Source organism: Daldinia childiae (genome assembly GCF_008694065.1).
Source record: "Daldinia childiae strain JS-1345 chromosome Unknown Scaffold3, whole genome shotgun sequence".
Taxonomy (NCBI): domain Eukaryota; kingdom Fungi; phylum Ascomycota; class Sordariomycetes; order Xylariales; family Hypoxylaceae; genus Daldinia; species Daldinia childiae.
Window position 1 is genome coordinate 1,928,388 of NW_022984644.1, and position 23,978 is coordinate 1,952,365.

General features: G+C 46.0%; 4 protein-coding genes across 4 annotated transcripts; 2 read left to right on the forward strand and 2 right to left on the reverse strand.

The window, feature by feature from the left end:
• Positions 1 to 2,198: 2,198 nt before the first annotated feature.
• Positions 2,199 to 4,525, forward strand: GL218_03250 (Inorganic phosphate transporter 1-2; the record flags this gene model as incomplete). Its single annotated transcript, XM_033579801.1, has 5 exons — positions 2,199 to 2,726; positions 2,800 to 2,944; positions 3,014 to 3,490; positions 3,545 to 3,696; positions 3,752 to 4,525. The coding sequence occupies 5 exons, from the start codon at positions 2,199 to 2,201 to the stop codon at positions 4,523 to 4,525; spliced, it is 2,076 nt and encodes a 691-aa protein (XP_033437471.1).
• Positions 4,526 to 5,087: 562 nt separating this feature from the next.
• GL218_03251 (DNA cross-link repair protein pso2/snm1) lies at positions 5,088 to 7,676 on the forward strand (the record flags this gene model as incomplete). Its single annotated transcript, XM_033579802.1, has 1 exon — positions 5,088 to 7,676. One exon carries the CDS (start codon positions 5,088 to 5,090, stop codon positions 7,674 to 7,676), a length of 2,589 nt encoding a protein of 862 aa, XP_033437472.1.
• Positions 7,677 to 8,325: 649 nt separating this feature from the next.
• GL218_03252 (U6 snRNA-associated Sm-like protein LSm2) lies at positions 8,326 to 9,289 on the reverse strand (the record flags this gene model as incomplete). The annotated part of the gene is made up of 4 exons (XM_033579803.1): positions 8,326 to 8,357; positions 8,504 to 8,606; positions 8,768 to 8,915; positions 9,276 to 9,289. 4 exons carry the CDS (start codon positions 9,287 to 9,289, stop codon positions 8,326 to 8,328), a joined length of 297 nt encoding a protein of 98 aa, XP_033437473.1.
• Positions 9,290 to 10,487: 1,198 nt separating this feature from the next.
• GL218_03253 (Transcriptional activator HAP2) lies at positions 10,488 to 11,432 on the reverse strand (the record flags this gene model as incomplete). The annotated part of the gene is made up of 1 exon (XM_033579804.1): positions 10,488 to 11,432. The coding sequence occupies one exon, from the start codon at positions 11,430 to 11,432 to the stop codon at positions 10,488 to 10,490; it is 945 nt and encodes a 314-aa protein (XP_033437474.1).
• Positions 11,433 to 23,978: the final 12,546 nt, after the last annotated feature.

A 23,978-nucleotide genomic window follows, 5' to 3' on the forward strand; every position in this document is an offset into this window, starting at 1 on the left:
CCATATGAACTGCAGTATACCTTACTACCTAAATGTATAACTGGTAGTATACATGTAACTAACAGTAAATTCCACGGTAAATTCCAAAACCACAAGCTGACGTCTCAATATTATCGGTAAACGAATTGAGAATAGCGATTATCAATTACAACCAATAGGTAAGCTTAGCAATGCTCATCATCAGTTCTTGTCGTATGAGAAAAAGAAAAAGCAATAAGAACACCCACGCCTCGGGCAACTTATCTTATCGTCCGAGACATCCGCGTCAATAACCTCAACAACTGCCTCTTTTTCAATTTCTCAATTAGGTTATCTGATTATGTAGGTACCTAGGTAGGTAGGTACTTTGCCATCTATCCTATCTGCCCATCTATATATATCAATTGCCTACTACACAGTATATACGAAGTAGTATCTAAGTGAGACCCCACTATCTGAGGGCGGGGACCCTATATGCCAATGTGCCAATGTTGTTCTGATTCAATGCCGTGACATATTCAAAACTGTCATAAACGAAAAACACTGACATGGACGGGGTGAATATCTCAGCGTGCGGCATAGCCAACTGCGCTTGCGACAGAAATTGCAATAGATCACACGACCACTTGCGAATTCGGGTAAAGTCCCTCGTGGTCGAGACTGTCGAGGTGCTCGCCTAGCAACTTGGCGATGTTTCCTGCAGTCTACTTGCAGCCTACTTGCGGCGCCGAGGAAAAGCTTAGCTTAGCAACATCAATACAACTCTTCAGTCTTAACAAAACGTATGAGAAAACTATTTTTGACCAACCACCTCTCGATACTAGGTTTTTTTTTTTTTACTACCTAGGTCGTATAAGGTCGGAACTAGTGTAGAACCGGAGGGGGCTCGGCTTAGTGTACCTAGTTGTTTTTCTCTTACAGAATCTTCCTCGGCAGGTCCAGCGCCTTCGCAGCTTCGGTCACCGTCACCCTCTTGGATCATCCTTGTCCATAACGTCAAAAGTAAACTTCGGCCCGCATATACCCCTGTCCACAACTCATGTACCAAACAAGCTTTTTTTCTAGGCGCTGGTACTTATCCCCGTCGGGAGGATGTCGCTTTCCTTAGCGTCTCGCAGGGACCTCTGCCGAATCATCTGGCCTAGGAAAGAAACGTGTTCCAATTCTTGATTTTGATTGGTTCATCTATCGTCGCCTCAAGATCCAGAGATATCTTTCTCGAGCTAACATCTAAACTTGATAGTTCCTGTATCCAGAACATCTTTTGCGAGGAGTACATACCTCGCTTCCCTTTTACGTCAACGAATGAAAATCCCATCATTGTTTTCTAGCTGCCACTTTAAGATTACGTTCAATAATCACTTTCGATACTGTGATTACACGTGTGGCCTATTACGGGTCGACATTGGATTGCTCTTGAAACTTCCTTCTCCCCATCTATATCCTGTTTTTGTCGCTCGCGTGCCCATAGTTAAGTCATGTACTGATGTATTTGACGGCCGCTGACGCAGGTGATGCAGCCCCATCGCCAAGAGGATGGTAGACCCGCATAGTACATAAAGAAGTTCGGTCCCCTATACAGCTTTGTGGGGGATTGTGAGGGATTGCAACTTACCAGTCAGAAGCCAAGCATCTCCATCGTGCCCCAGTACTACCTAGTACCTAGTCCGCATAGTCCACCTAGTCCATCTAATCCACCTAATCCACCTACTAGTCTATCTACATAGTACAACTAGTTCTACCATGTAAATCCACTGACCTAGTACTATTAGTCTCTACCGAATCGTAACATCTCTAATCGATTGAAACATAACCCTTCATGAGGTAGCTCGCCACGGTCACTCCGTAGCAATTTTTCTTGCTTAATAACTCGTTATTTCTATTTTATATAACTGTGGGCTTGGCCGTTCTTCTCCCTCCCCAGAAGTTATAAATTTTGATTCTTCCATTTTTGTAACTACACTTATTATATACGTGCTCAAGTTACTATCCCGTACCTTGACACTTACATCTGGGGAAACGCCACACAAGCTTTACTAGTCGCGTGCCTGTTATTACAGAACCTTTTTTTCACCAATTCCTTTAAAGCCAAGACGGCGTAACCTCACGTCAACCTTATAACAAAATCCTAATAGAATATACTTTGCCGAGTGTCTAATACCTTCGGGACACCTCCCCTCCCCTCCTCCTTTCTTCTCCGCATCTCTATCCGTTAAGCCATGGCGAATTTGCTTCGCCGCCATCACGAACATGATCCCCCGATAGGAGAAATACCCGTGCCTCACGGCCCCGAGACGGGAGATGAGCACCAGCACTACCCTCGAAGGGCCTCTGCTAGCTACGCCACCGATTACGAGAGGCAAATTTTCTCTCATCTAACGCACCCTGACGACTCGTATACGACTGATGGCGTCTACTGGGCCGACTTACCCTTCTGGAAGCGCTGGTCTTTCGTTAGCAAGGTCGACCGAGCTGAGAGCGCCGAAGAAGCCAAAAACATCTGGGCTATGATCAAAGAAGATCCTCTTAGCCCAGTCTCTTGGTACTTCCGGAACGCCATTTTACCCGGTGCCGGACTGGGCTTGGAAGGCTACGTTCTCTTCTCCATCGGAAATCTAGAGCCTCTCTTCGAGAGCGTTTGGGGAACCTGCTGGGGCAAGGCTGGTACTGTGTGTACCAAGAACTGGGTGGCCGCTGTGACCTACCTCGAGATCATTGGTATCATGGTTGGCCAAGTCTTTGTCGGGGTAAGATCTGTCTTTTCCATCAAATCCTCACGGACTGAAATAGGGGAATGTTACTAACAGCTTCTTTTTATAGATCATTGGCGACTGGGTTGGTCGAAGATGGGGTTTGATACAAGACGCCTTGGTTATGCTGCTCGGTCTTCTCATGTTAACTGGATCTTGGGGTACGACACTCCAAGGTTGGGTCATCATGTACGCATGGTCCCTGTTCGTTTACGGTAAGAAATCTCGAACCTGCAATTTGCGCGCCCTTTGGATATTCTGAGGACTAACACGTGTGATGCTAGGTATCGGAGTTGGTGGTGAATATCCTATCACGGCTACATCGTCTATGGAAAATGCTGTTACTGCCGGCAGATTATCAACCAGAGATGATCGTCTCCACCGTGGTCGCAAAGTTACGATGGCCTTTTTGATGCAAGGCTGGGGTCAGTTTGTCAACCAAGTTGTACTCATTGTTCTATTGGTGATTTTCAACCGCGGTAGCGGTGAGGCTCCCTACTCCGCAACTGCCGCTCAGTATGCATTCCGCTTGTCCTTTGCTTTCCCAGCTATCGGTACTTTGTGGTTGGCCTACTACCGTACTTGGAAAATGAAGTCCGCCAGCAAGCAGTTAGAGGCGGCCAAGAAGAAGTCAAACGTGACGGGATACGATGTTCGATCTCTTAAGCTGACAATCGGTAACTTTGGCGGACGTCTACTAGCCACTGCTGGTGGGTGGTTTTGTAACGACGTGTTCTTCTATGGCAACAAGCTCTTCCAAAGTAAGTCCTCACGCAAACCTAACTTTTCGACCGCATAGGCTTACATGGTTTTAGGTCAATTTATCAAAGTTATCTCTGATAATCCCAATTCGATCATGACTACGTGGACATGGAACTTGGTCAATGTTGTCGTTTCGCTTGCTGGCTATTACGCTGCTTCCATGCTGATTGACAACAAAATGTATGGCAGGAAAACTATGCAACAGGTAAGTCTTATTAACCATCCCCCTGTCTTTGTATATGCCACTAACATTTACCCAGGTTGGTTTCCTGATGTGCTTCGTCATGTTCGTGGTTCCGGCGTTTCACTACGACTACTACAGCAGCCCCGCGGGGATTCACGCTTTCCAGGCCATGTACTTCCTATCGTCCTTCTTTAACCAGTTCGGACCCAACTCGGTTACCTTCCTCGTCGCCGGAGAGGTTTTCCCTACTCAGATTCGAGCCAGCGCCCACGGGTTTTCGGCCATGATTGGAAAGGCCGGTGCTCTCTTAGCTTCCGTGCTATACAACTATATCGATACCCGAACTAAGTTCTACGTCGTTCCCTGGTTTGGTCTTGCTGGCATGCTCATTACGTTACTTTGGCTCCCCGATACGACTGGTCTTGATCTTAAGGAACAGGAGCGTCGGTGGCAATACATCCTTGATGGCCGCGAGAACGAGTACCACGGCATTGCCATCCACCCTCAGCACCTTTCGCTCTGGGAGAGATGGACTGGTGTCGGAAAGAACTATCACCCCGACCTGGACATGAAGGCTAAGATTAGGGACATGCGTGCCGACTGGGAAGAGAGAGAGGCTGCTAGAGCTGGTAGCGATTCGGAGTCTGCGGCCCCGGTTGAAGACGACGAGGACTACACTCACGAGATCTACAACTACTTTAAAGGCCACGCCCCCAGTAGTGTCAACTCGCTAAAGCATGAAAAAGGGGTAGACAGGTCGTCACCTTCCAACTCGAAGAGCGCGCCTAGCGATACGATAGAAGAGCAAACTCTGAACGAAAAGACCCCCAAGGCTTCTTCGTCGAGCTAAATGGACGCACTTTGGTTATGTATATGTTTAGAGTAGGCACCTTTTTAGGCCAATGTGGGATTGTGATGACATGCTCATAGAGTGAGGGCTGAATGAGCCTAGGTATGATTTTCGATACGGCTAGATGATCGATAGCATGGCGTTAGAGGCGAAATAATTGATTTGATAACTATTCCAATTACATTATATACTTCTCTTTATTAAATGTATTATTTGATGCAGTGAGATTAAATTATTCTCGTAGGTTACTATGTATTAGGTCCATACCCCAGTAAGTGGAATTGTCAAGTGACAGCGCGTAAATGAGTCTCTTCGGTCGCGTCAAAAGTGGGTGTCATTACTCGTAAGTACCGTAAACCGACCGAGGGGCAACATTTCTTTTAGCACCTTTAGCACCTTTAGTACCTATAATCATTCCCCAAAGAAATATACAACCTCGTCTATTTACCTAACTAACAAATTGACCATGAAGTTTTCACATTTCGAACTTGCGACATTATTACCGTAGAAGAATTCGTGATATGTTCAATTGCGCAGATTCTCCACTAAATTCTTTCTCGCCATGTCCGCCTCTACAAAGTCAATGACCCCTCGAAAGCAGTCGAAGCTAAACTTCGGCTCTGCAGCGAACGGCAAGGGTGGGAAGACGCCCATTGGGAAGAAGAAGCCACCGGCAAATGGAAACATACTTAATTTCTTCCAAAAAGTCGAAGTAGAGGAACAGCTTTTCTGCGCCGGTCCTACGAATACATCCGCTTCTACCCCCAACGTTGCGCCGCCGACACCGAAGGTCGACGAGGATCTATTTGGAGATGAAGGCATATCTCAGGACGCTGAAAAGGAGGCGAGATCTCCTAAAAGAAGAAAACTGAGCCATGATGGAAACGAGAGTCTACCGCAAAACTCGGAGAGTACACGGAGCGAAGAATCAGATCAAACGAAGTCAACGGTGTTAGAACAGACGGTTACAAAGCGATCTCGAAGGAAGGTTCCATTTTTAATCGATTCCGATAGCGAAGAAGATGATATAGAGTCCTCTCCATTACGAGATACTACAGATATTAAGGCAATTGTTGCCTCGCCCGAAATAAAAAACGAAAAAGCCGAATTAGACACGGCCCCGGTACCGAATCTACCGGTGGACGAGAGTTGTCCGGAAGCCCCCGACATTCCACCCCTTAATCAAGGAGAGTCTGTATATGACGAATTTAAAGACCTTGAGGATGTAGAAGGGTTATTTGATGACGTTGAGGAGGAGTATGCTGACGGCGAAGAATTCCGGGAAAGGCGTTATATGGAAGAACAGGCGCGACTCGAAGCTGAGGAGGCAGGAAACTATACTTCCGATGGTGTTGTAGGCGAATTTCAGGAGCCAGAAGGCATCGTAGAATGCTGTCCGTTGTGTAATGCGAATCTAGCTGGTATTACTCCTGATCAAGCAACAGTTCACGTAAATGCTTGTCTAGATGGTAACCCGATACCTCTTCCGAAACCGAAACTAGAAGATCAGACGCCTTCGGAAACGGTAGATGGACCTCAGATTAGCAAGCGGTTTGCCAAAGCTGCCGTACCGCGACCCGGTCAAGCCAACCCGATCAGTGTCGGAAGCGCGGCAAATAAACCTACGTCGGCCTTCAGCAAGCTGATGTCGGGACACGCCGAAGATGCGGCATGGGCTTCGGCCGCAGCTGCGGAGCACGCCTCCCGAGGCAAACCTGCATACAAGCGAACATGTCCTTTCTATAAGATCATGCCTGGATTTTCTATCTGTGTTGATGCCTTTCGATATGGCGCTGTGAAAGGCTGCAATGCCTACTTTCTTAGTCACTTTCATAGCGATCACTACATTGGCCTGACAGCTAATTGGTCTCATGGACCTATATACTGCAGTAAGGTCACGGGCAGTCTTGTGAAGAACCAGCTTCGGACAGCGGCGAAGTGGGTAGTAGAGCTAGAGTTCGACGAGACAATTGAGGTTCCGGGAACAGAAGGGGTAACAGTCACCATGATACCAGCCAACCATTGTCCGGGTAGTTCGTTGTTTCTCTTCGAAAAGATAATCGGGAAAGGACCTAATCCGAGAAAGCAACGGATTCTACACTGCGGCGACTTTCGGTCTTGTCCAGCACATGTCCGCCATTCACTACTGAGGCCTAATATTGTCGATGCCGTCTCTGGCAAAGTCAAACAACAAAAGATTGATGTTTGCTACCTAGATACAACATATCTCAACCCTCGCTACTCCTTCCCCCCACAAGACGATGTTATTTCGACCTGTGCCGAATTCTGCAGGTTGATATCTGACGAGAACAGTGATACGGCTGAAATTTTAGATACGTTAAAGCCAGGGAAAGGCAAAGTAAGCAAATTTTTCAAGAAGGAAGAAAAGAGTTCGTCGTCCGCCACCAAAACAGAAAGCAACTCTCAAAAGAACCGTCTCCTCGTCATATGCGGCACCTACTCCATCGGCAAAGAGCGCATATGCAAGGCCATCGCACAGACGCTAGGAACCAAGATCTTCGCATCGCCAGCCAAGATCAAAATCTGCTCGCAGCTCGGCGACCCGGAGCTCGCGGCGCTCATGACGAGCAACCCGCTCGAGGCGCAGGTGCACATGCAGATGCTGACGGAGATCCGCGCCGAGACGCTGCAGGAGTACCTCGACGGGTACAAGCCGCACTTCTCGCGCATCGTCGGGTTTCGTCCCAGCGGCTGGAACTACCGGCCCGCGGGCGCTACGAAAAACACAACCACCGCCACCGCTTCCCCCACCAGCGTGCCTACCACCACGCTCCTCCACGGCCCGGCCTGGCGTCCGCGCTTCAAGCTGGCGGATCTCGCGGCCCAGCGCGGGAGCACCCGCGAGGCTATGTGCTTCGGCGTGCCGTACTCGGAACACAGCAGTTTCCGCGAGCTGGCGCTGTTTCTGATGGCGCTGCGCGTGGACAAGGTCGTGCCGACTGTGAATGTGGGGAGCGAGATGGGGCGGAGGCGGATGAAGGGGTGGATTGATAGGTGGCTTGGGGAGAGGAGGAGGGGAGGGGTTGTTAGGGTTTTGGAGGAGGAGGAGGAGGATGAGGGTGAGGGCGGGAAGGAGGGGGTTGAGCTTTGGGATGGAAGAGATGGGAAGGGCGGTGGTGTTTGGTGGTAGGGGGTTGGAGTTGGGGGTTGGCAGATGATATATGGATAGGTAGGTAGTGTGAAGTATTGGTTCGCGCTTCAGGGTATTATGTGACTATAATGATTCTTGGTTATTGAGCAGTGCTTTGTAGTTTGGTGTATATAGGGGCGAACCCGAACTAGAGAATGAATGCAATTACCTATCCTGACTAGATGGGATTTGTCCAAGTTATGCGGTATATGCATTTGGAACTTTTTGCCGCTGAAAGGATATCTAAGGTAAGGTAGTCGGTGTCTGAATATCGTCACACTTGAGCAGTTCAAGGCAATAAATCGGGATCATGGGTCAGAATTAGAAAACTACAACAGTCATCTATCTATATGAACTCATACCCATCCCTATTCGTGGTTATCATAACGACACTAATTATTTCTTTCCAGGTCTTCCAACGGCCTACTTAGGTTCGTTTTCCCCCTTTTCATAAGCAGAAGAACCAACGCGAGTGATCCATCCTTCTTTCACACCCCTATCTCTTATGCCATGTGTGTAAATAATATGGTATGCCTTCGGTCTCGCCAACTAATATCGACGGCGGTATTCTTGCTAACTAATTGACCCGTATTACCGTCATTTTTCTGACTGGACCTGCTGTGTCCTGGATCCCCTGGACATCATCTGCTCATTTCCCCTTACCGGCTTGCTGCGCGGCTTCTGTGGCGGTTGTTAGCCGTATGGTCTTGTTTTTTTTACCCGTTAATTCATAGAAGAGGGGAAAGTCAAGCAAGCCTGACTCTTGAGCATGGCAATGGAAGGAATGGAACTGGGATGGAATGAGAGCTGAGGGCTGAAGTACGAACCTCTTCTCGTTGCGTCCTCCAAAAGCGGCACGTCTACGGCTGCGGCGGGGAGATGGACGTAGCGAACGACTGAGCCTCGGATGAAGACATTTTTAACAGAGCTCTGTGTACACTGTTAGTAAAGGTGAAGTCAATATACACCTAGGGGTTTAGTAGGAGGGCTGGGTAGCTGTGGGTTATAGATCTGCCACGTCCCGGATAGCAATATATATGCTAGAGAGGGGAGAGAAGAGAATATAAGGACATAGATCGGATTGAACTTACCAGATGCGGATACTTGATCTCCTCGACAACTTGTATATCATCCAACTTAATATTGAGGTACTGATCGACGCTCTTCAGCGTGCCTCGGATCTGGATATCGTTCTTGAGCTCGACCGTCACCTCGTGGTCAATGAGCGTCTTGAAGAAACTATCCCATGCTCAAGTTAGCCCTTCATCCCTCCTGCGGTTTTTTTTTTTCCCCCTTTACACGTTTCCCTATTCCCTTCTATCTCTCTTCCACCCTCTCTCCCGATTCGCGAATAATTCACGTGACGAAGCACGGGAAAGCAAAGCAACGCTTACTCCCAAGCACAAAACAGAACCCGTTAACAAGACCAGCTACATAGCCCCTAGCGCAACTACATAGTAGAATAGCAACTCTGGAATTTTGACACCGCCCCTACATCACACCCAACTTCATGGGGAAAACGGGATATCTTCGGTCGGGGAAACTTGCTTTCTAAACTGCGGGATCAAGATAAAAAAATGTTGTAATTTAGAAACTTACCTAAAGAATAACATCTTAACAATTTACTATATCCTCTAGGGCTGGATGAAGGTCTGAAAATCCGAATGCCGCACCGTAGTTTGATGTAAATGCGATGCCCGATGTGTTTGATTTGCTAGAACAACTGGACTTCAAAGTCCCACTTCAAAGACGTATAAATAAAAGTGGAGTAGTATCCTACCTTTTATGTCACGTGACCAAAATTATTATTGAAAACCATCGTAGTCCTTTTTTTTTACATGTAGTAATTCCTTACAAAAAAGTTGATTTCGTCTACAAATCAAATAAATCACCATGCACTACATGAAAACATATGAAAATAGACAAATCAAACTCGTAAAAAGGCATTATTACGCATAACAATGTAACACACATGAGCGTATGGAAGTGTAAGTTATACTTCGTATTCCTTATATCTCTGTCCCTGTCATCCGGCGACGGATTACCATTGGAAAATCTATGTCCATCCCGTCATCCCTGCGTGGGGGTCCAGGTTCCAGCGAGATTCCTTTTTTTTTTCTTCCAATCTTGGCAGGGTTGACCATCATTTCTTGCTTTCTGTTTCTTTTTTTTCCCCTCTGCAGAGTTGTCTCTTGAAATCAACGCCACCCCTTCGCCTTACGCATCTTTGGTAGCCTGACCACATATGTGCGTGTCCGAGCAAAAATACACTCCGCCCTAAAATAGTAGACACGAACTAAATAAAAAGGGGAACTGAGAGAGGAAGATGAAGGGAAAAATAAAATCAACGGCAACCAGAGCTGGCGAATAAAGGGGGTATCCATCCGTTCGTCTCATTTCATTCCATGCAATCTTCCTCCCGTTCAGGCTTCCCTAGACCGTATCCTTCCCACCGAATGTGCCAAATATGCAATCGCATTTAAAAAAGATATTTCGATAAAAAAATAAAAGGAATGAAACATTATCGCGTGGGCGACGAAGAAATGGTTTAGGAAATTCGAGAACGAGTGTCCTGACGCCCCATTCATGTTCCACTCGTCAACTTTCGAGACCTGCGAGTCGCAGAGCAGCTCGCGCCGACCGGCCACTGAAAACCAGTCCCATTCAACACACTGTCCCAGCAAAATGACTCCCCTACTATGCTCCCATCGCCCGAAACCGGATATGGAAAGGTATAAGTAGTAAGAATCGAGCTTCTCGTAACGTCGTAACGGCTCACAAAACAAAGTGTCGTGTGGCTTGCAGCTTCTTTCAGCTATCATCTTCGGCGTCATCGTCTTCATCGTCATCAGGCGTCACCGGTTGCGTCTTAGCTTTCTTATTTGGCGCCGTGGAATTGGAGTCGGACTTCCTCTTAGAACCGGTTTTGACAGGCACCGTCTCGCCCACGCCGCCATCCTTATCCTCGCCTGTGGACCTATTCTTCTCAATCTCGGCTACCTCTTCCGCGGTTAAGAATCGCCCACCGGGACCTCGAGGTCTTCGCATCGCATGATTATGCCGAGACTCGTGAAGGTAAGGTTTCCTCCCTTTACTCGTCAGACGCAATGCTTCTTCTAAGCGTTGCCGGGCGACTCTCCTCTTGAGGATGCGGTGGAATTGCTTCGCGTTGACATATAACGGGGATTCTTCCGCACCTGCAGCTATCTCGGGCGATTGAGGCGGGGGCATGGATTGTGTCGGCGGCATTGGGGGAGGTGCGACGGCGGAACGGCCGCCAGTATGATTCATCATTGGCGCGCTCGGGACACCAGGGCTGGTAACCTGGCTTAGGCGTCGTCCGGGCAGTTGATTCACATTATTCAGCTGCTGGGGTGATCGAGGGTCGCGCGAGTCTTTCTTCCCTCCGGACGTCATCCTCGGCGAATTTTGAGGAAGGCTAGGATCCGATGGCATGTATGATGAATAGCCCGTTCCACCGGCAGCGGCAGCGGTCGCGGCCATGGCAGCCGCCTGGATCTGGGGTACTCCGTAGTGCATCCCCTGCTGGGGCACGCCGTACTGAGTTTGGTACATGTTGTGTCCTTGTCCCGGTGTCGAGGTTTGGTGCTGCGATGGTAGGATTGGCGAAGTCTGAACGCCGTGTTGATGTATGCTGTGACTCGTTGGGGACGTGATGTTGTTCCCAGGACCAGAATTTGTGTAACCAGAATGCGCCGACTGTGGTGGTTGCTGGTATTGCGCGTAGTCCATCATTATCGGGGACAGGTAACGCGCGGGGCGGCAGGGATTTTGCAATACCCAAACGTCGATGCCTCTTGCGATGCGAATCAGAGACGAGCGGGTAGGTCTAATAATAAAAATTCGTTGGCCACTTAGAAGATACTAGCGGTACAGGCTCTTTGCTGAGATGATGAAAATTGAGACCGTGCTCAAAGCTCGGCTTGGGTTGCCTGATGTCCTTGAGATAAAAGGCTGTAAGGTTGGCTACAGTTGGGCATACGCGTTGGGATAGCCCTTGATCTCTTAGGTAGCCGCGAAGTAGGCTGGATGTGCATCCAATCTATTGGATATGCGCGGATGAGCTGGCAATGAATGATGTGGTAGGTGCACGCAGATGGTCGCACCAGGGCATATGCAAAGCGAATGTATCTCGCGGGGTGGGATCAGTGCTCCAGATCCTAACAAAGACGGAAACTCGACAACCACGTGAGAATCCGGGGGATACGTGAGCCGCTGTGAGGCTATCCAATTCAATGAGCCTATGATAATGGTTCTGCGGGAGCGGGTAGCCTAGCTAAACAGCTCAAGGTTGTTCTCAAGGCCTATTCGTAACGACCGTTTGGTTGTGGAGATCTATCCAACCAAAGATATTAGACATTAGATTCGCCTTGTTAAGTATAAGGAAAGCTCGGATGATGGGAGGGGGGGTGGAGGGGGTGAGAAATCGTTCTTTTTTCGCGCTGGGCCACCACTTGATGCGCTGGCATGCATGACGGAATATGCATAGACTGGGCCCCACCCTGTCGACCAGCTCACACAGAGCGACAGGAGATCCAACTCGCATTGCCCAGCAAGTGGCGCAAGGCAAAGGCTGCCCGATTGCCAGAGCTTGCGAGGAGAGCCCGTCTTACGCCATAGGAGCTAGGTCATCCAAGCTCTATGCGATGTTGTTGTAAATTTCAAGGCTGCATCATGGGCAATTGGCCAAGAAGCATATGCGTTTCTCGAACACATGCAACGTACATATATGTAGCTCTTTTAGGAAGAGGTAGTGGATTGCTAGCCACACCAAGGACAGAAAAAGGTGTGCGAGAGAAAAGGGACAAGGAAGGAAAAGGAAAGGACCGAGATGAGTTACGCAAGAATGAATGGTTGGTGCCTTGGGTGGGAAAGTTTGCAACTCGAAGAGGGTATATCCGATCGTCAAGCCTTCCCTCAGTAGGAAAGAGACGGGATGGGTGTGGTTGCGGTGAGAATGGTGTGTGGATGTATCGTTGCAGGCGGGCAGATGGGGGATAAAGGGACAGGCGGCGTAAGTGTGCGAAATACATGAATATTGTACATACCTTTTTTTGGCAGGTTCCCGAGTACTTGGGTTTAACCTACGCAGGGTGCCGGACTGACGGGACCAGTCGCGCCTATGTCGCAAAAAGATGTTAGTAGACCAATTCAAGAGAAAGAAAATGAATGAGTAGCAATTATATGAATTGGACTGGAGCGACAATTGCTGTTATGCTTAAGAGGGAATAATGAACAAGAACATTAATGAACAGGTGCATCCGAGGGAACGATGTACCATTCTGGGGTAAGCTTGCGACAACGTAATATATGATCAAAAATAGCTGGGTGTAGCTATAATACCAGGATTGTGGTGGCTCGGAGTTGTTTGTGTAGGAAGAAGCTAGCTAACACGAGCCGGTGTGGAAGACAGTGTATGATGTAAGGTAGGTAAGGTAAGGTAGATAGGTAGGTAGGTAGGGGGAACATACCAAGGGGAAAAGGGCGAATAATTAATATCGCGCCTCAAGATCTCCCCGCGTCCGAGGAAGCTTTCAGAAGCGAGAGCTACGAGGACAGTAATTGTAATCTGATTGAGCCGAGGAAATTTTGACAATTGTTATCCGCAGATAGCATCAATCACCTGATGAGTAGGTAGAGCCAATGGCAATAATGAAGTTAGTTTTGTTGACAGTGATAGGCCTCTGTATCTATTCGCGAAGGGGTTAGTTATATAGCAGGCATTGAAGAGCTCGATGATTTGCTGGATCCGAGTGGGTTTCTTGTCGCCTTTTTGCGCTGAAGCGCTTACTGGCTAGAATCGTTTCTTGGACATATCCCGTTCGATATTGGCTTAGACTTTTTAAGAAAAGAATAAGAGACCGCAAAGGGATACGGGAATTTGTCTCATGCTTATGAGGACAAAGGAGGGAAAAAATAGTAACCGGAGGAAACAATACGCGCCGTACCTTAAGGATGTCTTGCGACACTTTGCTCTGGCCGTGGTGTAAGTTAGTTGTATGTAAGTCGTATACAACACGACGGGCTTTGTGTACACACACGAGGGCTGGCCGGTTAGAGTGAAAAGTATCAGTAGACTCTTGCGGTCGCGCGCATAAGAGTCTCTCGGCGCGTCAATCTGACAGCACTGCCTACAATAGGAGTATCAGAGTCGGCAGGCGGCTATGCAGATAGTCGCAGATAGTCGCAGATAGTTGCAGACAAAGTTGATATATAGCGAAGTGTAGCGCGTCGCTCCTGGTTGGCTGTATTTTTTTTTTGTGTTCTATATGCTCCAGTTTGTGCTTGTCTTTGTACCTGGATGCTGGATCTTTCAGGTGACCAGAAGAATGTGACTGGACAGATAGGATTGAGTGCGGAACCTGTCAGCCCAGATAATGCGGAGCGGATAAATGTTGGACGGGATCAGTATAGAGTTATAAACCAGGGCACCGGAAAAGGCTCAATTTGATTCGATGTTTTAGAAACAGACTTTCTGGGAGCTGTTTGGATGAAAAAAGACAGAGCGTGGAAGGAAGGCCAATTGATTCGATGAATTTTTTAACAAGTGGTGGACCAAGAGGGGATTGATTGGTGAGAAATGGACAGAGGCAAGTAAAAAGTGAGGGAAAGCGAGCCCAGAGGACCCCGACGTTTTAATGGGGCTGCATTTGTGACTAATCAGCTGCCTTGTTAAAATCTGCATTGTGGGCCGTTATGGATCGATGTGGATCGGTGTGGATCATTTAATTGCCCCGCTATTGTGCCAACGTAGGGATAGACACACTGTGATTGCAAGAACAGCCCTGTTACCGCTGAATATTTCTGTGGCGCCTGGGGCTGAGGGTGATTTTTTTGGTTGCTCGCTTCCTTTGCTGGTTTTAGCTTTTTGCAACGTTTTATTATTATTACATTGCCAAATGCGACTTATTTTCCTTTCATCACATCTGTAATATGTATAAGTCGCGTCGTGATTGCAAGGTTCTAATATTTCCTCATATGATCTTAATGCATCATATAATTACGGCATACGGTACATACCTAACCAACGGGACTTTTTTCTCATCGGTACTACACTACTACATACGCTACATACGTAGTGTAGTAAAATAAAAAATAGAAAATAAAAAGACAACCTTAGACCTGGATGCGGTGACAAATGCTTTCTTGTAAGCGTCGGAACCGGTGGCTAGGTCTCTAATGTATTGTATGTATTATTGTACCTAATTGTTCTCTCTCCAAAAAAAAACCCCCCAGCCCCCCTCTCTTCGAGACTTATCCTTACGTACTCCGCTTGACGTGTCAGCGGCTTATGTCAATTTACATAGTACAGGAGAATCATGCTTGACAGGGATAGGCCCATCTTTCCAAGTCCTTTCTTTCTAAGTCCCCATGCAGAACTTTACAACTGCACACTCTGACACTGCACATTGCAGTGCATCTCTCGTGTACGGTACTTCGTACATGAATACTACTTCTTCTCATATAGCGGCACCTAGAAGAGCTTAGCAAAGGTACATTACACACATACTAGTTTACCTCATTACTTTACCTGCCTTACGAGTTACACTATTCCTGCAAATGGTGAGATTCAGCGGGGTTTGGCTTAATCATGGGTAACTTTCGGCTTTACCAAGAACCAAGGATAGATGCCGGTCAGTGGACACTCCAGGCGGCAGACCAAACTGACCCAGGTCCTGGTGATAAAATATCCTCTCTCCTTTCATTATACGGAGCTCGGTAACCAGGTAAACATCGTCACTAGCAATTAGTTACTTTGGTCACTTCTACCATTTTATCTACAATTCGAACTCGGCGCCATAATGATGACCCTTACGTCGAGGATTTCCGCGTCTATCCCCAGATCGACGCCAGCATGGCAGATGATCATTGTGGCGTGTGGCGACAGTTGTTATTTATGCTAAGCATCCCGGCCTATATTATACTGTACGCTACATAGTACGTTGCAATCCAGCCGTAAGACGAAGAAGAAACTTGGCTCACGGACGACGCCCTAAGACCACCGGAGCTCGAGCTCGAGCGCTATAAGTCTAATAATAGGTCACTCCTCCATTCAGCGTCCACGTACCCACGCGATGCGCATATCCATTTCTCTGAGGATGTAGTATAGCAACAAGAAAAAACCAAGAAACCGACAACGTTCTTGTTTATCTACGACTTTCAAACTCCTACCTAGCTTTACACGTCACGGAGAAGTTGGGGCCGTCTAGCTCTGTTCGGAAGCAGTACGAAGGGATCTTAGGCCAGGCGGCTCCAACACTATGCGCACTTTATCTGCATGTCAGCAATCACAGTGTGGAATTATGCCACACGAACGGAGATACTGTGAAACTGGCTACCACACAACATGTCCTCATCAAGTGGATGCATCATTCTGACGGTGAGAGAGAATAGTGGCGGGCGGAGCCTATTCCCCTTCTCGCTCAAGCATCAAAAGTCCGTTTGCGCGCCGACCCCTCTAAGCACCGAGGTATATTCAGTATAGAAAAGTCGGTGTAATGAGACATTGTAGTAACTTGCTTTAGACCGAGATCCTAGAAAGGTTGATTTTTCTTCCGTTAGGATCGATGTTGTCGTCACTAGAGATAAAAAAGAAGGACTAAGTTGATTGGAACGAGGCGGTAAACTACAATTCTTACAGGGGAGGCGTTACAAGCCAGGGTTCGAGAACTTGATTTACGCTCAATTCGCATCGTGAGTGGTTGGAAATTCTACCCCGTATGAATTTTGTGACTGGTCCAGAACTGTCTTTGATTTCCTCTTTTTGAAGCACTTCAGTGGACCATTTTTACGCAGCGACTCAAAGCTAAGATGTCAGAGTGGGGGAAGAAGAGCTTACATACCTGCATACCTAGATAGCTACCATTGCTGGTGGGGAGGGAATTGTTTGGATGGTAAGTAAAGGGATTTGGTTGCAGAGATCAACCAGACCAATAACCACATATCAATTCAAACCCCGTTGTTAGGCTCGGTACGAACCTAGATGTAGTATCAATATGTTCGTTATGAGGGGTCTTGCAGTACAGAAGACCTAAATTCGTCCATTCGCATTGAACAAAATGCTTGTTACATGCGATATCGGTTCACTACTAGAAGACGAACGCCCAAAACATACGGGTTGATCCGCATCTTTTAGTGTACACATTCCTCTTTGGGCGACATTGGAGCTTAAGTCTATTATCTTAAGTCTGTCAAAATAAAGCTTCAACATATCTATCTAACCTAGTATATTCATGCACATCGTCGTCTTCAGCGAATGGGTCCGTTGGAGCCCAATAGCGCGAATTACATAGTACATTCCGTCAGGGTCTTATTCTCAAATCGAATCGTATCGTATCTTCCAAGCGTCGCTGTAACCAAAGGCTGCTGACGTCCCGCCGAGGCAATTAATTTATTTAAGCATATATATCTTGAGTTATTGATTGCCCCATGTGTATGTATACTTACAGGACATACATTAGATAGGTAAGTATCGAACGATATGGAGATAGATATGACAAAATCTCCGAATAGGTTCTAGTCATGCTTCTCTACTATGTAGATAGAAGAGAAGAAGAAAAACATGGCTTAACTATTTTCAGCCTCATCGTCCCTATCCAATCTTCCCGGTCGTTTATTTTGATAGCTGCAGTTTGATAGCCAACCAGTTGCAGGGAACGAGAGCTTCTCGAATCGCCACGACGAAGCAAGCTCCGCCAATTTCCCAAATCTGCAATGAGCTCATGAGACACATTCTGGGGCACGCTGGCGAATGAGAATTCGGAGTCGAGTATTCGCCCTCCAATTCGACCTTCACCCTCCCACACCATCTCCACGCTCATGCTTACCCTCTGTCTCGCGTACCTGGCGCCTAGGGTCTAGGGTCTAGGCCGCATAAAGGGTCGGGGGGGTATTCAAGCTTGCACCAGTCTCGTCACATGCCCATCACCAACATTAATATCATCTATCTAAGAACTTCGGTCTTATTTCATGTCGTCACTTGTAATTTCAAGGAGATTCTTCTGTAGATCATTTTAAAGCTTGGCGCTAAATCTCGTGCCGGCCGTGTTGCTACTACATAGCCATATCACATTTCGAAGGTTTAGTTTATTAAAGGACTTGGGTGTTCTGATTTCCGCTTTTATATGAATAGTCTATCTAGGTACACCTTCTTATTTCGAGATAGTAACAGTGGTAATAGCCACGACGTGGTAAATGAGTAAGTCAATAAGTAGTAGATACTCGTTGTGTTTGACATAATCTGCAATGATGAGCATAGCATGGCTCGGAAATATTCCGACTTCGTCTGAGAGAAACTTCAGATTATTGGACATGGCTGTTCAGCCGCAACTGTACAACATCCTAAAAGGTAGCTCGGTCTATTGCGAACGTTGATACGCCACAGTCCTTAGTACCACTATCCCCGAGATCTCACAACCCAAAGAGGGTATCTTCTCCGGAGCCTCTTTCATCATGTTTGTGTGTGATACCGTGATTATCGCCGAGTATTCTTGATCACGCTCCAACCCGGAAGCTAAAATATGTCCATTAATCACAACCCATGATGATCCTTTGAATACTAGTGCCCTAGAGTGAAGCTATCGGCTTTCCTAAAGCAGAGATTACTAAGGCGTAAGGGAGATCTTGGACAAGAACTAACTTGATAGGACTGCCCCTCTTCCGTTATATCAGGGGCAAACACTAAGTTGATGAAAGCTAGTTGTTTGATATTGATGAATACGCGGTGTTATCGTCGTCTAGCCGACTCGAAAGTGTATTCCTCCATAGTACCAACACTATTGGCATCTATCAACCGCCAAGACTCCGTCAGAGCTGGATCTTCGTAGTGATAGGATAGGGGGCTTGAACAGGTAATCATCATAATCCGAATATCATCTCCGGGATTCCCCCGGGACCCCGGAGAAGTTACAACAACTTGACTTCTTGTGTACTACCTAGGCCTCAGGTTAGTATCTGATGAAGTGTGCCCCTATGTTAATGACATGGCAATCTAGCTGATGGGGCGAACTATCTAACCTTCGCATACATGGAGCCCCGGGATCTCAGCTCCGTCGAGATCTATTATCGCCACGACCATCTAGGGATCTTGGTAATGTCTGTTGAGAGTTCCGTCGTAATGAGCTAGTCAGCTTCACTCGCGATGAGGTTAAACCGAGCTGCCACGCAACACGGGTTGATCTTAGCGTGGTCTCTATGCCCTCCTAACATGACATCTTCTTGAGAGATTGTTTACGTATCACCATCATCAACCTCGCTAGTAACGCAAAGAAGTGGCTCCAGTCTGCGAGTTCGAGGCGAAAAGGGGGAACGTGTGGGTATCTCCAGCTACATCTTTCGACGGTACTCATCGGCCCTAATGCCATCTCGTTGTCTTTCAAAGCGCTGGCCCAATGAAAGTATTGTTCTAATAAACTCAGCTTTCGTTGAGACCTTTCTCTTGTTGAACCTCCTAGTATCAGCTATAGACATGACATCTGAGTTAGTTGGTAAACGCATCCGACCCCGTAGTCCCGCGTTACGCTACAGTAATAAGTGCCACCCGTTGATGCAAGCCTGCATCCACATGGAAAATCTTTAGCTCCGCAAGCTCTTTCTATCTTACACTTTGATAGTATACTATTATGCTAAAGTCCATCTGAAGTTAAGGAGTGTAGTCGTTGTTTTGTGTTACACTGGTCGTACGAAAGCTTCCTGGGTTTACGGGCTTAGGGAAGACCAGTTCTCGAATACGTAACTCGTCATTAGCACAGTATAATAAAAAGGCCTTTATAGACAAGAGATGTTTAGTTACAGTGCATAACTCACTAATGTAACAAGATAGAACAACGTCGTGGCCAGGACGAGAGGGCTCGGAACACGAAGTTTTCAGGCCTGTAGTTTCCGGCACTATTCCTATTCACGACATCTCTTAGCTCATTATGCTATTCATAATATATGACGAGTAATTTTATATTAGCTAATTATCTTTATTCCGTGGCTATCCTAAGGTTGGGTAAAAGTCAGGGTGGTGACGGCCCCTTTTCCGGCCCGCACGATGATCGCCGTACACGTCCTCCCTTGAATATATTCCCACAGTCCCGCATACAGTAGGTACACAGTTATTTATCCAATGGTTGTCTAGGTATGATGGAGGGCCACCTGGACACAGCTAACTGGGTTGCGTTGTTTAACTTTAGGCCCAACGATAAGTTGTGCCTGACAACCTGGCGAATCATGTTATTCAGACCCCTTAATAATATAGGCACGCCCTTAGACGGAAGGAAATATCGCATATTATATAGAAATAATTCGGAAGATGCTTTAGAAAGATTACGTCTATATTCAAACCCCTATTGATGAATATCCGGATAGTGGTAGAGGTACGGTTGACTTTCTATCCTGTGATGGTTAGCAATATCACGAAAGACAATATCAGATTTAGTTATAGTATGATATGTTTAAACTCTACGTGATCATGTCGTAGACTTAACTGCTTTTCTAAAAGGGTACGTGATAGCACTGCATCTCTTTTGGCGTCGCTAATTTTGGTAGTGGCGAGGTAGCCCTCTTCGACATGCCCGAAGTTCAGGAGAAGCTACAACATTGACCAGATTATTTCATTGTCTTCTAGGCTTCCAATACCATGAGACTGTAGCTGCATTTGAATTCGTATGTTGTGCAAATCCTTTCCAGCGTGTTGCTTTCTGATACCCCCAAACTAGAGATAGTGTCGCTCATAATTTTGTTACAGATATGTAACCTAATAGTCTATACCTTGGCTGGTGTATTGTTTTCAGTATAATGCCTTGCAGGTTCTATATGAGAGGGAAGTACACTCGCGTCTATACCGTAAATATCATCTACTCGTCTATGCACTCGGGGTAGTGTGGTTCCTTGGGTAAAAAGACATGGCATTCAGGGAATTACAGCAGCACATGCATGACCAGGAAACATGAACACATCCTCCGTCAGCACCTAATTCCTTAGTTCCTAGTTTATTGCCTTCTCTCCCACATAGAGTGCAGCTATACTTATGAAACTATCCTACCGGGCCGTGATTGGCTACTTGGCCACTACCGGGACGTCCTCTGTTTAGAGCCAAATGATACATTATTTATTGTGCGCAAAAAATAAACCTAACCCTCGATCTAGAGCTCTATTATTTTCCTAAAGGCTAGTGGGTCTACACGTTGGCATTGGTATCATGCTGTCAATAACCCCCTTTCAACTCGTGAGACATAAGGTCAAGCTAACCGTATTTATATTAACCACCTTTCTATGCAAGGATGAACGGGTGGGCGTAATGATTAGTCCTAGTGTGACCGAAGCTATACCTGCCGGGGAATCAAGAACTACCGAGTATCTTTCGGGTTTAGAATAGCATACAGAGTCGATGTCTACGGTAGTTCATAAACTACTCGTTAGGAGTGATATTGAATACCTAGAAAGCTCTTAATTCCTGTCTACTGATATCTAGAGTCTCTAGTCTACGTATATACACGATAAAAGATATTAGATAGGAACTTGCATGCTATATATTATCTTGATCTAGCAATAGCGATGCATGTAGAGTAACCGGACCATTGCCCACCCATGATATGTCGCGGATAGGGGTTGAGCATCTGGTTTGCTGAAACAGTCATGCCATCGTAAACATCGCTAACAGCGATTAATCCCTTTATGGAACCGTTGAGAATAGCCTGCTCTTGTTTGTCTAATACAATTAATCCTTCTTAGTAACACACTCTCTCCTAAAATTGACTGTGCCGTAATCAAAGGTATACGAGTATAGAAAAAGTACTTAATTGAACATATGTTTCATGCTTGAATGCCGTTTCTTATAACTAGAAATAACATTGGCGATTCCTTGGCGCACATAAATGGTATCTCTTGGAGGTTACTTTTAGACCTCATAGTTCTAATAGCCTAACAGGCATAAGTAACATTTAATGAGCTAAGCCACAATATCTATCTTACTATAAGTCTACTACCGTCTCAGCAAAGTGAGACAACCACATAGATTCCTTTTATGAAACTCATATTCTCTATTGGGGTAACAGTAATGTGTCGATGGAGATTGGCATTTACACAAGTTATCATAAAGACCTTCAACTGAAGTTTACATATCCAGGGGCTAGAAACATAAACTTAAAATATCAATGTGCGTTATTCGGTATTTTACTCATTGGTTACTTGAATGATATATTTACTCACTTAGATAGATACTTCCTAGAAAAGGGCGTGCTGTAGAAGGTTCCAAGTGATAAAGGGTAGCGACTATGTCCCAACGTGCTAGATTACTATAAGTTGAATCAAGTAAAGTCATAAGATGTCCGATTGGTTTCATTAATAGGGGACCTTCCTTTGAAGACACTTGCTATTATATTTCCATAACCCCTTTTAATTGGATATACCCTAGAATCGACTTAACTTAAAGGTAGTTGACACTTTGAGATATTACATCTCTTAGAGATCGTGAAGATAATGGGTGACAGACTCAACTTCAAGATCTAAAAGGAATTCCATCGCTTAGGTGACGATTGGTGTATTCTTTATAAGACGGATTTGATTATAGATGGTAGTTTGTATACCTAGTTGAGCGCTTGTAGGATCATCTTTGAACTTCGTCACGGAGGTTGCTTAGGTCCTAATCGTGAAGATTCGGTGTCTTCCAGGTTGAGATACAGATATTAGGTTAATTAGAGATGGTGCGCCTGACGTTTCTATCTTAAGCTGTCTCTTTTTCTCTACATTCGCTGATGTGTTTATCTTTATCGATACGTTTACATGACCGTGATGGAGTTCTGGCACGCCCTCCTCGTTCCTCTAACGGAGATAAGGATAGTGTCAGAAGTCCATTTCAAGGTAGATCTAGCCAGCCAATCTATTATCTAGTAGCTCCACTACCTGTCCTATTCCCACTAAACAATCTTTACGACGATATTATCTTCTTAGCTCTGTCGGCCACTACACATCCACTGATAGTATGCTATCCCAAACCATGCAATCACTTCACCTAACCCTTATAGTATGTCTATTAAAACCATCTTATTTATTATTCAAGATTCGACAAACCGTCCCTTACCCCTTTTAATTCCCCCGACCGAATAGTTTAATGATAGAAAGTATTAAATAAATAGGTAGCTGTTGTTAAGTAGCAGCTATTTATCGAACATGGTGACTTTCAGTTAGGAGGACTAGTACTGAGAGAAGCAGGACTACTACCTTTATCATCTTCTCACTATATAAATAATGGACTCGGGTCGACGTATTAGTAAATATCCGGTTTTCCTGCGAGGCCTATAGATCTGACCTATTTATGATGTCTTTATAATGTATTAGGGGCTTCCGCTTGTTGGTCTAGAAGATTTCAGCCACCCAGTCGTCAGATTATCATTTCGGCTCCTGACTTTATACCCGGGCTATCTGTCTCGTAGGTGGCACATATGATTTACAGTATTCATCCTAGGAGAGCTCTTAGTATCCAACTGATGGTTAAATACTGAATTTACGAGTTAGTGTCTTAAAACCACAGTCAATAATAAGGCATACGGGGCTACCCCTTTATCTTTCTCATGCTCTAATCATATTTATTCTACCTACCTCTCGAAATATCAATCAACTACAGAGTAACTAATCTACTTTATATCATATAAACCAGCCGATTTCAACCGTAGAAACCTGTACTCGCAATATATGTGCTAATCTCAAACGAATATCTATTGGCTAGAGAATGACCCTACAGCTAGTTGGCATTTCAAGAGATAGGTGAGCCCCTATTGAGTTCCCTTCCGGACCCACAACCATACATTCAACGATATTTTCGATAAAGATAGAGGATAGATTGAGTTGACCTTGATATTTCAATGAAAAGGGTTTTTAGATCCCCGGGCTACTAAGACATTTAAGACGAAGAATTCCTAGTGGTATGATCTAAGCTATCTTAGATTCACAGTTCTTCATGCTTTAATATAACACAACTATGTTATCACAGTTTGCTCGCATCTTCATAGGGCTAACTAAGCCAGTAACGCCTGTAATTACAATACGACGATGCCTAGAGAGCATAGACTCTGGGCTAGGATTCTAGGTGAGACATCTGAAAAGGGGGCAATCTCAGCATGTATAGTACTGCAGTTTCTCACGGAATAACAACGTTGTCTCCACGCCTTATACGTCCACCCGGTGATACTGCGGCGGAAAAGAAGAATATGCCATTAATTGCATAGAGCACATGTCATAACTAGAGTTAGATTACATACACCATTCTGCCAGCCTGGTCAGGAAACTACCAGAAAAGGT